The sequence below is a fragment of the Diabrotica virgifera genome, chromosome 5 (genome assembly GCF_917563875.1).
Source record: "Diabrotica virgifera virgifera chromosome 5, PGI_DIABVI_V3a".
Taxonomy (NCBI): domain Eukaryota; kingdom Metazoa; phylum Arthropoda; class Insecta; order Coleoptera; family Chrysomelidae; genus Diabrotica; species Diabrotica virgifera.
Window position 1 is genome coordinate 203,584,671 of NC_065447.1, and position 15,412 is coordinate 203,600,082.

General features: G+C 34.0%; 1 protein-coding gene across 1 annotated transcript in view; it reads right to left on the bottom strand.

Moving 5' to 3' along the window:
- Positions 1-1,705: 1,705 nt before the first annotated feature.
- LOC114324188 (anaphase-promoting complex subunit 7) overlaps positions 1,706-15,412 on the bottom strand; it is a 45,093-nt gene continuing 31,386 nt past the window's right edge. The window contains exons 5-7 of the mRNA XM_050651745.1: positions 13,716-14,050; positions 8,686-8,803; positions 1,706-2,321 (exon numbers count right to left, since the gene is read on the bottom strand). Of these exons, the coding sequence (XP_050507702.1) occupies positions 1,833-2,321; positions 8,686-8,803; positions 13,716-14,050 (942 nt within the window). The 3' untranslated portion in view covers positions 1,706-1,832. The remainder of the gene's footprint in view (positions 2,322-8,685; positions 8,804-13,715; positions 14,051-15,412) is intronic.

Consider the following 15,412-nt stretch of genomic DNA (forward strand, 5'->3'; position numbering starts at 1 on the left):
TTCTTCATCCTACCAATCTTTTGTTTTGTGTTTTCTTTTGGTTTTCGCTAGGATTGCTTTACTTGTGTTCAAGATTGCTTCTTTTACATTTAAATAGAAAATGAATAGAAATTATATAATAGATTCTTTTACATTTTCCCATTGTTTTTCTGGGTTTGACGTTTCTTGTTCCCTGATTAGTCTGTTGGTTATTCCCTGTTCATACTTTTTCTGTGTGTTGTTATCTTTTAGTAGTCCTATATTGAATTTTTTTCCAATTTTTTCTTTTGTTTTATTGTTTTTCTTTATGTTATGCTCGATTTTGTCCGAGTTATTCCGCTCCTCTCATGCTCTTTACATTTATTACATTGTTTGCATGTTTCTTCTCTATTAAAATATGGTCTATCTCATTTACTGTCTTTTTATCAGGGAAAATCCACGTGCCTTTATATATATCTTTTCGTCGTAATTGTGTGCTTCTTATCACCATTTGCTTTTCTGTTGCAAAGCCTATTATTCTTTGGCCATTATCGTTCGACACCTCATGCTTACTATATTTCCCTATTATGTGTTCGTATATATTCTCTCTTCCGACTTTGGCGTTGCAGTCTCCCATTATTATTTTGATGTCAAACCCTGGTAATTTATCATATTCTCTTTCCAATTGCTCGTAGAATTCATCTTTTTCTTTTTCTGTGGCATCTTCAATCGGTGCGTGTACATTTATTATACTTGTTTCGTTTGTCCCCTTTTAATCTTATTGTGCATAATCTATCTGATATTGGTTGGAATGCCATTACTCTTTCCTTCCATTTTCGCTGTATTATAAAACCTGTTCCCAACCTTCTGGTTTGTCCCCCGCTTTTAAAAAATACCACGTCTTCTATTTCTACTATTTCTGTCTCCAATTGTTTTGTCTCTTGTAAAGCTATTATTTCTACATTATATCTTTTCTACTTTTACGTAAGCAATCCAAATCTGCAATAACAAATGGGGTTTCTATTTAAGATTTTAAAGTTACTCTCACCCCACCTCCAGGGGGTGGTCGTGTTTAGTGTCATTCGATAGATTTTTGAAAAATATTGAACACGTATTTTTCAATTTTTCGATCCAATCTTCATTTCGCGAATTATTCGATCGTCCCGCGAATTATTCGGTCTTCTCAGGCGACGAGTTCCACCCTGGGTACCAGGTACCTCGGAGACCATCGCGTCATAAAATTCGTGTTCAGTAACCTCCAAAACCCCCAAGTATAAAAATTTAACTCATTTCCGTCAATATTTCCCGAGTCCTAAATTTTTTATTTTCCATCTCTTCGAAATGCACTTTAAAGATGGTTTTTCTCATGCGCAAAATTTTTTGCCGGAGATCAATTTAGTTCACAAAATTGCCTGACACTCTCTCGAATCGAATGCAAAAAGTTGCATAACGATTCATCTTACTGCACAAAATTCCTAGGTTTAATGCTTCGTTGCCTCGTCTATAATGAGTTCTGAGAATATTATTATTTAATAGATTTTGCGAATTTATTTATTCTGTTGAAAAGCTCGGTCCAACTTCTCAGTTCACGCAGTAGTTCATTTATTTTAATTAACATAAAACAAATTAAAGAAATATGGATGAATATATAAAAAAATATAAAATTTCCTAAATTTTTTTGGTGACCCGTTTTCTCTGACGCGCAGCGTATTAACACTTATGGATAGAGGAATAATTTCATTCCACATATAAATTGATAGTTTAATGGCAAAATTAATGTATAATAATAATATAAAAAACATAGTTTAATATAAACAATAAAGTATTGATAATTATCAAATATACAAAATAAAATTTACATAATCAGTACATCTTTAACATTCGTCAAAACTTTCAATATCACGTTGCCAAGGATCTACACTTTCAACATCAACATCAGGGTCGGACGAGTTGGTGACTTGGGAGTTATAAGTAGTCTCACCTCCGACACAAGTGTAGTAACTATCTCGTTTACTTAGCGACAAGCTCCTACCGATATTGTTCAAGCCTTCTGTAGCTCTCTGATTTGTAGGATCTAACTTCAACGCCAGTGTGTAATGATGGAATGCTTCGTCGTCTTTTTGGAGATTAACAAAGCAATCTCCCAAGAGCTGATGAAGTCTGGATGATGGTTTATGAGTTTCTATGTGCTTTAGTAATAAGTGCGAAGCTGGACCGTACTGCTGCTCGCTTTCCAAGAATTCGACCAACATGGGCAATGCATTCGTGATTCCTGTTTTATCTTGTGCTACTGCTTTCTCTAAAATTTTTCTGACGGTTCTACTGGAAGCCATAGGATCCTTTAGTAATACAGATGCGTGCAACTAAAACATAAATATTGTTCAAAGATAAACCCTTAATAATAATCTCACAATAAAACACTGAAAACTTTTGTTTTCTATACTTCCACAAAATTTATTATTTACAACTATCTGACTACAGCTGTTTCGGCAGAGTGCCTTTTTCAAGTGATATAATTTGCAATGTGTTTGCCTTTTTAAGTCTCTAACTGAAGAGGTTGAGGAGTGGGGAGCTGTTTGTCTCGAGTTGGTCATTCAGAATTATATCTGTATTTTTCAGTTTATTAATTTCCATAGATTCTAAAAAAGATAGCTTAAGGCCTTTATTTTGGATATGCAGAATTTGAAACTCTTCATTGAAAGAATGATTATGATCTAGAAGGTGAAGTGCGTATGTAGAAGTGTCTGTTTTTCTATTGTTGAAAACCCTTTTGTGTTCTGCTATCCGTTTGTCAAAAGTTCTGCCAGTTTGACCGATGTACGTTTTCGGACAGTCACCACAAGTTAGTTTGTACACACCACTCTGTAGTTGCTTTCTCTTTCGGCTTTTATTGTTCTTAATATATTTGCTTAAGTTGTTGTTAGTTCTGAATGCTGGTGTTATTCCTTTCTTTTTTATGTATCTGGCTATTTTTGTTGTTATCTTGCCAGTATATGTGAGAGAGTAAAAGGTACTGGGTTCTTTCTGTGGTGGTGGATACACTAATTTCAGGGCTTTCTTATGGAGTTCTAGAAGATGTTCGTTGCAATTCGTGACTGGACGTCGGGGATTACTCTAGTTCAGAGAAAGCTGCATATACAGGGTGCCCCCGAAAATAGTGTGTTCCTTTCTTCTTCTTCTTCTTGTGCCACTCCTATCGGAGATTGGAAATCATCAAGGCTACCCTGACTTTGTTTACAGCTGACCTAAAAAGTTCATTAGTGGTGCAGCCAAACCACTCTCTCAAATTCCGCATCCACGACATTCTTCTACGGCCTGGATTCCGTTTTCCTTCTATTTTTCCTTGCATTATATTTTTAAGTAATGCGTATTTATGACCTCTCATCAGGTGACCCAAATACTCGAGTTTTCTTCGTTTTATCGTTAATAAAATTTCTGGGTCTCTTCCTATCCTTCGTATTACTTCAAGATTTGTGATTCTATCAACCCAACTTATCTTCAGCATTCGACGGTAGCACCACATCTCGAAACTTTCAATATTTTTTATGTTGTTCTGTTTGAGAGTCCAGGCCTCTACACCGTATAATAGCGTGTTAAATACGTAGCCACTTAGCATTCTTAATCGTAGAGGGATGCTTATATCTCTGTTGCAGAAGAATTTTCTCATCTTTATGAAGGTGGCCCTGGCAATTTCGATACGTCTTTTTATTTCATTGTTTTGGTCTCCAGTTTCGTTTATTAAAGTTCCCAAGTATTTATAACTTGATACTTTTTCAATTTGAATGCCGTTTATACTAATATGTGCTGGTTGTGTCATGATTTTACTGAAGACCATATACTTGGTTTTTATGATATTAATGTTTATGCCATAATTGTTGCAAGCAATATTTATGTTTGTAAGTAATCGTTGTAATTCTTCTACTGTTCTTGCAACTAGTACAGTGTCGTCTGCGTATCGAATATTATTTACAACCTCTCCATTGATTACGATTCCTTCATTTGCTTGCAAAAGGGCTTCCTGACAGATGCTTTCACTATATACATTAAATAGCAGTGGTGACAAAATACATCCCTGTCTTACTCCTCTACGTATTTCTATTGCTTTTGATATCTCGTTTTCTATTTTGATGTTAGCTTTCTGATTCCAATATAAGTTGAGAATTATTCGCAGATCTTTATTATCTATGTCTTTTCTTTCAAGAATGTCTCTTAGCCTATCGTGGCGTACTCTGTCAAACGCTTTTTCAAAATCGATAAAACATGCATGTACTTCTTGATTAACGTCTAGGCATCTTTATGTAAGAACATTCAAACCGAAGAGAGCTTCTCGAGTACCTAGTCCTTTTCTGAACCCCATCTGTGTATTACTGATATCTGACTCCAACTTTTGATAAACTCGGTTGTGGATGATTTTTAGAAATATCTTTAGTAGATGGCTCATTAAAGATATTGTTCGATGTTCTGAACATTCTTTTGCATTGGATTTCTTTGGCAGTGTAACGAATGTAGACAGCAGCCACTCTTGAGGTATAATACCAGTATTGTATACTGTGTTAAATAAGTGCAATATTATACCTATTGATTCATCATTTAAGAGCTTTAGTAATTCAGTAGGAACCACATCGGGACCATTTGCCTTTCCAGTTTTGGAATTTCTAAGTGCCATTACTACTTCACATTTTAGGATTTCAGGTCCCGTTTCACCATTTACCTTGTCAATGTTATTTCTGTTGTCCTCAAACAATTCTCTTATGTATTCACTCCATCTATTAATTTTTTCTGTTAAGTCTACAATAGCTATGTTCCTTTAAGCTATGGATATAATACACAATTTAGAACAAAGAAGTCCTATAACATTTTTTTCTAAAGTTAACCGTTTTCAAGAAAAAAATTACATTGTTCTCCATATACGTGAATTTTTATTTTCATAAATTCAAATGACATGGCAACGTGTTGTAGAAGAACGTGTTATGACTGTGGAAATTTAACCTAATCCAACCCCTTATTGATTTACTATTTGAGGTGTGATTTTTGAGGTTGTTGACACCAGTAGGTACCTACCTGCAATATAATTATTTTTTGCTTTAATAACGTGTCATTTTTGCTATTATCTGGATTAATTAAGGTTTTATAATTAAGACTCGAAATTTTACATAGCTAAATTATAACTTTTACTTAAGGAAACTATGGTTTAATTACTAAAATGTAAATGCACCTAGGAAAAATTATTTGTATCTAAAATGTTTTCTGAAATCTATTGAAATATGGAATAATTTTAAACGAATTGATAAAATGTCAATTATTTACAATAAGAAACACTTTATCTTTTTACTAAACTAGTATTATGTATTTATTAAGCTTTAAAGGTGTTGAATACAAGATTTTGAATATAACGGGTTTTAACTGAATTAAATAGTTTACAGTGGAAATTAAATACAACAGACAACGTTTAATAATTCTAATTTAGTTTTTTACATTATGCCCGGACTATCAGTAGTTTGTTTACTTGTGATCTAAAATTAAATTAGATGTTTGTACTTAATTGACAATAATTTTTATAATAAATCTAGTTGTTAGTAATGCCATAATTAACTAAATTATGTCGGATAGTTTCTGCAGCATCAAAAATGCGTTCCTGGAATTCAGCTTCTTCTGTTATTTCATGTCGATTATCATACACATTCAGATGTCCCCAAAAATAAAAATCCAGTACATTGAATTCGGGACTTCGTTGGTGGCCACATAATGAGTCAATTCCTACCAATTCAATGATGAGGATAAGTGGTATGCAGAAGATTTTTCACAGCTCTGGGGTTCCGTCGTGAAGAAACCAGATTTCACGTCGTGTTTGCAAATGCACTTCAAGAAGTACCGGATAAATATTTTACAAGAAATTGATAGGCCTCTCCATTTAGTGTTCTGGGTAATTCATAAAATATTGCACCCTTTACCCGTTCTGAAGCCTTTACAAAGTTACTGATATAATATTTTTGTTTAATTCCCAAAATACCTACTTGTTAAAAAATAAGAAATACCGGTTCTTTTGGTAAAGAATAAAACTACATAGTCGGTCTTGACGGTCCAGTTAGCTGAGGCGCAGTCGATCGACAAGTTTAGTTGATTTGCGATTTGCGATCGCTGGTTCGAGCCTCAGCTAGGTCATGAAATTAATAAAAGGCCAACGCCGTAGTATAAAACTCAATAGAGTCTACGACTTGGTCTGGAATAAACTGGCGTCTGATCGGCCTATGGAGGAGCGGTACGGCAAGGGATAAGGGCTTGCGGCTTGGTGATACTCCTCCATAGATCCCTACCGAAGGGCGTTGACGCCTAAGAATGGTGTAATATATAAAACTAGATAACCAATTATGCAAAATATCCAATGTCAATAACAAAATATTGTCAATGACAAAATGCCAATAACCTCTTGTTTGATGTGAGAGGACGACTACGACCACGAACAGGGTGAAAAATGTAAACACTAGACCCCTGCAGAAGTGGTTGATATTTACATTTCTTTATCTACCAGATACAATTGACCTACAAACCTACTATTTTTAACTGTGATTGTCTATTTTTAAATTTTTGAAAGGCACGTTGTTGCCAGACTTCAATTTTCATATCAAAATGTATTTTCGTTTTTTGGTTAAACGGATCATTTTAGAAAAGAATGTTATAAGACTTTTTTGCTCTACATTGGGCCTTCTACCTATACCTTTAAGGAACGCACTATTTTCGGGGAGACCCTGTTTAGGTCTGGATCTCGCGTACCAAAAAAAAGTTGATTAATAGCAAGCTGAAAATTTGTTAATAGCTTAAAGGTGTCTAGTCGGACAAACTTTGATGTACGGGAACCCTGGAACAGGTGAAGTTTTAATTGTGGAATAGTTTTAAAATTTGGAACGTCAGATTATGAAAACTCCCCATGTATTTTGTCGGACAGAACCTCCAATTGATTTGTTACCTTTGATTGTTTTATAATACGTGTCTGAATTGCCGATATAAATGAGTCAGGTTAAATAAATTATTAGAAGAATTTTTTACTAAGCAACAACATTTTTATTTATTTAGTATTATTTTGTATTTTGACAACGACACCCGACTTGGGCGTCGAAACGTTAATAAAATCATTTTTAGGTAAAATTGTGGCTTATTTCCCATTTGAATATACTTGATTATAAAAATGCCACAAGAAAATAGCTTCAGAACAACACTTTGATTGTTTGTTTCATTAAACTATTATGCAAAAATCAGACTGCTATTTATCACCAATATAATTCCTGTCATTTGACATGTTGTTCGTGTTGGACTCATTAAAATGCCCAGTTGGTGATAAACACCAGTCTGATTTTTACATGAGAGTTTAATGAAATGGTAACAAATCAATTGGAAGTTCTATCCGACAAAATACATGGAACGTTTTCGTAGTCTGACGTTTAAAATTTTTAACCTGTTCTACAATTAAAACTTCCCTTGTTCCATGTTCAAGTACATCAAAGTTTGTCCGACTAGACACCTTTAAGCTATTAACAAATTTTCAGCTTGCTATTAATAAACTTTTTTTGGTACGCGGGATCCAGGTCTAATACACCTCCTGACGAGAGACTAACAAGTCACGAAACCGGTAGGGGTGCTTGCCGCACTCTCTGATTGAACTAAAATATAATACGGCTGTATTTTGTATTGTAACGAAATTGAAAATGTTTATTCATTCTTAATTTGCATTTTCACTCCAATCGGTGTACGGGGGGATCCATTTTCGCTGGAACTTTACCGCGCTGAGCAGATGGGACGTGAATTATAAATTGTAAAATTCCCTCATCTTCTTTAGTCTCAACATTCGTTATGGCTTGTGTTTTTAGAAGCCTCGGAGGTGTAACCAGAAAATGGTCCCAATAGTTTTAATCAGGTGGAATATAAAATAATATTTTATGTGCTATTAGATTGAAACTTAGACTTTCTCATATTTTGATTATTTCATAATTATTTACATTCGCTACTACCGTCACAATCCGGCAACGTTACATGATATACATCAATACATAATCTATCAAAGTTAGCGAACAATTCGTGAAATGAGAGAAAAGGGCTAATAGAGAGATATCGCAAAGGCATTTTTATCGCACGCTAATAGCGGAATACGCTATTTTGACATGTACGCAAGCGCAAATTGAATGTTACGCTAATACCGTATAACGTGTCCCGCTATTTAGGTCGATATAAGGGACGGTAATAACGTTAACGCTAATTTGACATTTGAGATGAAACATAAAAATAATTTATAGAATACATATTTTATAAAGTAAAAACTGTGAATCATCGTGTTTCCTGTGTAGAGAAAAACGTGTTCTTATTTTGTCTACAATAGACTACTTTTTGTGGTTAGGATATTGTTATTCAGATAATTTATATTATTTTTATACTGATTATTTATATTTATTGTTGGTTAAATCATTGAAATTAAAATGCAAGTCAACCTGCTCAGAATCCAAATTCATTTTTCAATAAAAAACATTTATAGTATTCCTAAACATTAATTTCTAGGTTACATTTACTCCCAAACGTCGGTTGTCATAATAATAACGTTAAACCCCGCCCCAGACAATTTGCGATAACTCTCTTGATGCCTATGTTGAAATAGAACGTTATCCCTTATTAACGTCTTGACACGGTATTAACGTTAGCCTTTGCGATATCTCTCTAATAATAAACTAAGGCCACACTTACACAATATGCTTGTGCACTAAAATTCATTTGATTGCAAGCATTTACTGCCACCGATTCAGCTTCTCTAATCCTATTACTTTGGATATAGGATTCAACACAGCATTTGTGAATATCATGCCTAAAAAAGAGAACAATTCATTTAAAAGAAGTAGGTAAGATATACTAAAAAAGAAAATTAAAAGTTTAAAATGTTCTTTCGAGGGTGTGGAAGGGGAGACAGCTAGTTATATTATTATATGATTAAAAAAAAACAAAAATAATTACAAATAGATTGACAACAAAGTTCGATGTATATCAACCAGCAGAACAAGCCGGTTTTAGAAAAGGCTTCAGTACATGCGACCATCTTCACACACTAAAGATCCTAATGGAAAAAGTTAACGAGTACAACTTACCAATCTGCTTAGCATTTATAGATTACGAAAAAGCTTTTGACAGCATAGAATTATGGGCTATTGAGGAAGCACTGGTCAATAGCAGAATCGATTCTAGATATAGGATATTAATACATAATATATACAAACATGCTGAAATGGTAGTCACGATGGATAACGACATGAAAACTAGGCCAATCAAAATCAACCGAGGAGTAAGACAGGGAGACACCATATCTCCAAAACTATTTACTGCCGCACTTGAAGACATCTTTAAATCATTAAATTGGGAAACAAAGGGACTCTCGATAAATGGAAAGTATTTAAACCACCTAAGATATGCAGATGACGTGGTACTAATAGCCGACAGCTGGAAAGAACTGAAGGTGATGATCGATGAGCTTCATAGAGAATCCTTAAAAAAAGGACTAAAAATGAACTTGAGCAAAACTAAGCTAATGTCTAACAAAGATGATCAACCAACGATAACCATCCAAGGAACAAAAGTGGAACATGTAAAAGAATATATATATCTAGGTCAGAATATCAAGGTAAACAAAGAAAATCAAACTACCGAAATAAGCAGACGAGTAAGAATGGGATGGGCTGCATTCGGAAAACTCTCATATATACTAAAAGACAAAAAGATACCACAATACCTTCGAACCAAAGTGTTCGATGCTTGTATCCTTCCCGTTCTCACTTACGGAGCTCAAACCTGGACATTCACAAAAATGAACATGGACAAGATTAGAAAAACTCAAAGAGCCATGGAACGACAGACGCTTGGTATCTCACTAATAGATCGGCAAACAAACGAAGCAACCCGAAACAAAACAAAAGTAAGGGATGCCGTGGAACAAGCGGCTAAATTAAAATGGAAATGGGCTGGACACAACGAACGTCTCGAAAATGGTAGATGGAGCAAGGAAGTTGGAAACTGGCGACTGTACGAAGCGAAGAGACCAAGAGGAAGACCTCAAATGCGCTGGAGCGATGACATCAGAAGAGTCGCAGGACCAATGTGGAAACGCCTCACACACAACAGAGATGAATGGCGAGAAATGGGAAAGGCTTTTATTCGACATTTCGAATAGAAAAAAGGCTAAAAAAAAATGATAGGGAGACGGAAGGAAAGGAGGGAGAGAATCCAAAATATAGGTTAGGTTAAGTTTAATAAAAGTGGGCCCTTCACCACCCTTTCACTTGGCCTAAGAAGTATATTATGGCTCATTTCTAGGTTAAAATTGTCCTTTCAGCCCAGCCTTTTTAATATAGTCTGTTATAGTCTACGGTGACATTTGTACGAAGTGGTAGAGTTCGAGTTGATAATGCTCAAATGTATCAAGCCCTATCCAATACTGGCAGTTCCAGAGAAAGTGTTCGCCCTGCCAAATTTGCAATCCGCAATTTCTGTGGATCTATTTTTTTATTCATGTATCCCTTAAGGCGACAGTGTCCTGTTATTAGACCTACTATACGCAAATCATTCATATTCATATCTAACAGATGTTTAGATCTCTTCCTCGAAGGTTCATTTATGAAAGCCTTTGTCCGATATCGTTCGGTTGGATGTGCTTCTTGCTAAGACAACGAAAGGTTCTGGGTCTATAAATGTTTCCTTTGCACCTCCTCTGGCAAGTAGGTCCGTTTTTGTCGTTCCCTTCAATACCACTATGTCCAGACATCCAGAGTAAGCATACTTCGTTACTCTTCCGATCCGAATCATATGCTAAAGACAATTCCAAACTAGCTTGGAGTCAATCCAGTTCGATTCCAGTGCCTTTAGTGTCGCCTGGCTATCAGATATAATTTTTATAGATCTGTCCCTGCGGTCCCTCTTTATTAACTCCTTTGAAGATGGTGGAGTAATTACCTAGGCTTTCATTAAGGCTTAGCCTTGGTCTTCCTCCATATACTCCAGCTCCCACTCTTTCTTCACTGAAAATATAGAACACTAGGCTCTCTATGTGATAGTTAGAGATAATGACGCAATAAGGGCCAAAGTACTTGCTAGAGTAGGGAACAGTGGTATCCGATGTACTAGGTTCTATGAGACTTTGATGTAATCTTTCGTTTTACGTCTAATTTTTCAAAAATACTTATTAGTTTTCTCAAGATTCGAAAAAAATTAGAAATCTTTAGTACGGATCATCCCCCTTCATAGTATTGACGTGTTTATTTAATATATTGTTTAGTGTACATATAAGCGGTTTAATTTATTATACATACCTATAATTACATAATTGTAATGCCTCAGTAAAGGGCCTAGCCGGGTAAGATGATGAAAAGTGCCCCCAACTAGATTCGAATTCCATATAGGTCACCGTTTAGCATATATAGTGAAACTAACTTTCTTAAATTTTTAGCTACCTGGGTGGTCATGTGACCCACCTAGAGCCTAATTAGGGTTTTTATTTTCTATCTCAGCCGCATCGAAAACTAGCGAAAAACTTTTAATAAAAAAGTTGTAAGCTTTAAAAAGTTCTGTCCGAAAAAAAATTTTTTAAAATTTTTGTCGGGAATTTTAAATTTTAGAACGATTTTAAAATTTTAAATGAATATAAAAAAATAACTAAGACATTCGTTTTCACGAAAAAAATATATAACGTGTATTTTTGCATAATGTTTTACCCTGAATTTTTTCAATTTTTTAAAATTGGTGAAACGCACCCTTAAAAATAAAAAACCGCATTTTTTCGTTTTTTGATACAATTTTATACATATTTTTCAAAAAAGGTAACACCGTTACTGGAGTAGGTGAAAAACTGAAAAATAATTGGGGTTTGCTTAATAAAAATTTTTTGTAACGCCATCCATTTTCAAGATACAGGGCGTTGAAGAAAACAAAATTTTACACATTTTTAACGATTTTGCCGAAACTACTGGCAACATTGTAATAAAAGTGGCTGAAGTAATATTACAACTAGGTTACATTGACAGTTCTTGATGTCATTTTGGGTTGCTCTTGAATTCACTTGTCAGTTGGCCATTGAAATCCAATATGTGAGGTTTTCTCCAAAAAAAGTTCCAACCACGTGGAGAGAGTCCTGTGTTGCCCTGGGTAACATCCAGGTTTATCTATACCATCCAATGAATTTTATATAAATATGTAAAACATCCTTATTATTTACATTTAAAGGGTTTTTACCCGATACATTTTGGTGGCTCAGGCATGCAAATTTTGTAAGTATGACCTCTTGTTCTTGAAAACCTCTGTCAATTTTAACTTTTATCTCATTTAATTAGGTTATACTTAATTTTAGGGCTTTTAAACACTGATGATGGATTCCTTAATCCGAAAACGTTTTGTATTGTGACCCTTATTTAGGGTATTTTAATATATACCTTTTACAAGAAACTTGGTATTTTTGTGATTTATGGTATACAGCCAGCTACAGGAAGTTTATTTTCCTCCTGGATATTGTAATAAAACTTGGCGGGTGTTAAGAGGTAGTTATTGTGCATGATTTGACATACAATTAAGGATTTGATATTCATCATTGGCGCGCTTAGGGGTAATGGTCTGAACTTTTCAAAGAAAAAAAGATAGTACGCCACTGACATATTTCAAATTAACAATCATTTTTGAATTCCTCGTCCAATTTGCGCCGTTTTGCTACAATAAATAAAATATCTTAACGCTTTCAAAGTATTCGAATTAGTTTTTATAATGGATGATGTACGAGATGTAGATGTAGAAACTACTAATATTTTATTTCATAGAAGTTCGAATACTTTGTAAGGGTTAAGATGTTTTATTTTTTGAATAAAAATGGCGCGTCGTATGAAAAAATAGGAAAATAGATTTTTGTCACAAATTGAACGAGAAATTCAAAAACGATTGTTAATTTGAAATATGTCAGTGGCGTACTATCTTTTTCTTTAAAAAGTTCAGACCATTACCCCTATTAGCGCCAATGATACATATAAAATTCTTAATTGTATGTCAAAAAATGTACAACAACTACCTCTTAAAACTTGCCAAATTTTATTACAATGTTGCCAGTAGTTTCGACAAAATCGTAAAAAATGTGTACAATTTTGTTTTCTTCAACGCCCTGTATCTTGAAACTGGATGGCCTTACAAAAAATTTTTATTAAGCAAACCCCAATTATTTTTCAGTTTTTTACCTATTCTAGTGACGGTGTTACCTTTTTTGAAAAATATGTATAAAATTGTATCAAAAAATGAAAAAAAAAACCAAAAAATGCGGTTTTTTATTTTTAAGGGTGCGTTTCACCAATTTTAAAAATTTGAAAAAATTCAGGGTGAAACATTATGCAAAAATACACGTTATATATTTTTTTCGTGAAAACGAATGTCTTAGTTATTTTTTTATACTCATTTAAAATTTTAAAATCGTTCTAAAATTTAAATTTCCTTATAAAAATTTAAAATAAATATTTTTCGGACAGAATTTTTTAAAGCTTACAACTTTTTTATTTAAAGTTTTTCGCTAGTTCTCGATGCGGCTGAGATAAAAAATAAAAACCCTAATTAGGCTCTAGGTGGGTCACATGACCACCTAGGGGGCTAAAAATTTCAGAAAGTTAGTTTCACTATATATGCTAAACGTTGACCTATATGGAATTCGAATTGACTTGGGGGCACTTTTCATCATCTTACCTGGCTAGGCCCTTTATTATACATACCTATAATTACATAATTGTAATGCCTCAGTACAATGAGTAGCAGCGTCAGAATATTTTTTTATTTGCAACAAAGTATTTGCTTTTAAAAGTAGTGCTTCTATATTTCTTCTATCAAGCAAACATGCCTGTTGTCCAAAATAAGCAGCTTTGTCGTATTTTTTCAAAGCATACATATAATTTCCTAAAACCACCCAATGTTCCGCGCTCCATGCTGACATGTCCATGGTCGGGGTCATTGCTTCTAAAGCTCGTATATGTTCCTTTGTACCCGATGCTGCTAATAAGGTTGACAGTAAATCTCTTCCATTGATTAAGTTGGGATCTAATCGAAGACACTAAAACATTTAATGAAATATAAGTCAATAAAATGTACTGGGTATTATCAAGTGGATACTAAAGAGAAAAAGGATGAACTAATGACGAAGTAGAATGGAGAAGACCAGGGCAGTCAAAATAACAAAAGTCACAACCGTCTTCTAAGTCCAGTTGTCTTTTGAGATGCCTACTGTTTCAGCTATTTCTCTCGCCTTCAATGGGCGGTGTTCCAATACAAGATTGTGTACTTTTGTCATGTTATACTCCGCAGTAGCCGTTTTCGGGGAACTTGAGCGTGACTTATCAAAAACGGACGTGCGACCAAGTTCAAACTCATTAAACCAATTTTTGCCGGTCGTATACACAGGAATTGCAGAAAAATTATCAGTAGTAATTGCACAAGAGCTCTAAAATTCTATATTAATTTTAGAGATCGAGTGCAATTTGTTGCGATTATTTCATGAATAAAACTGTTCAAAACCAAAATTTTATTGTAATTTATTTATGTAAGTACAAATTAGTACAATAAAACACACAGTTGTTATAAATATGTATTTGACGGTTGAAAGTCATCACTTTTATAATTTTTAAAACATTTGTCATTAATGTCACTGAATGTATTTTTTCGTCGCAACGAAGGGCATCTGACGTAATATGCTTGACGACGGGCAATTATCAGTAGTAATAACCCAAGGACATTGATAATTGTTCGAAAAAATTTTATAACAGATTTCGAAAGCTTGTTGCTTGGAAACAGACCGACGCCGTAGGCGGAGGTCTGTTGCCTGTAAGCAACAAGCTTGAGAAAGTTGTTAAAAAATTTATGAGCATTTATCAATGTTCGAGGGTTATTCGGATAGAAAATTTTTTGCTGGTTATGAAAAAAAAAATACAGAGCAGAAACAATTTATTTAAATGTGCAATTAACAATTCTTCCACCGTCCGATTTCCATCTAATTCATACTTTCTATCATTGCAAAAGTCCATAAACGCTTTCCATACAAATTTTTTACTGTAAACAGTATTCTTTGGTATATTTGATTCGATAATTTCATTAATATTCTCATCAGTATTACAACCAAATCGTGACAGTTTGAAATATTGAATATTTGAAATGTCAAAATCGAAATGAAACGAAATGTAGGTATCCATAGCTACTTGATTGAGTGAAAATTTTTTGCTCAATTAGAAATCCAATGAAATCAATTAATTTGTGGTCATCTGATTGAATACAACCAATAAAACCAACATTATACTGAAAACAGATCCCATGGGCTGTTTTCACTCAATCATGTAGCTATGGATATCTACATTTCGTTTCATTTCGATTTTGACATTTCAAATATTCAATATTTCAAAATGTCACGATTTGGTTGTAATAC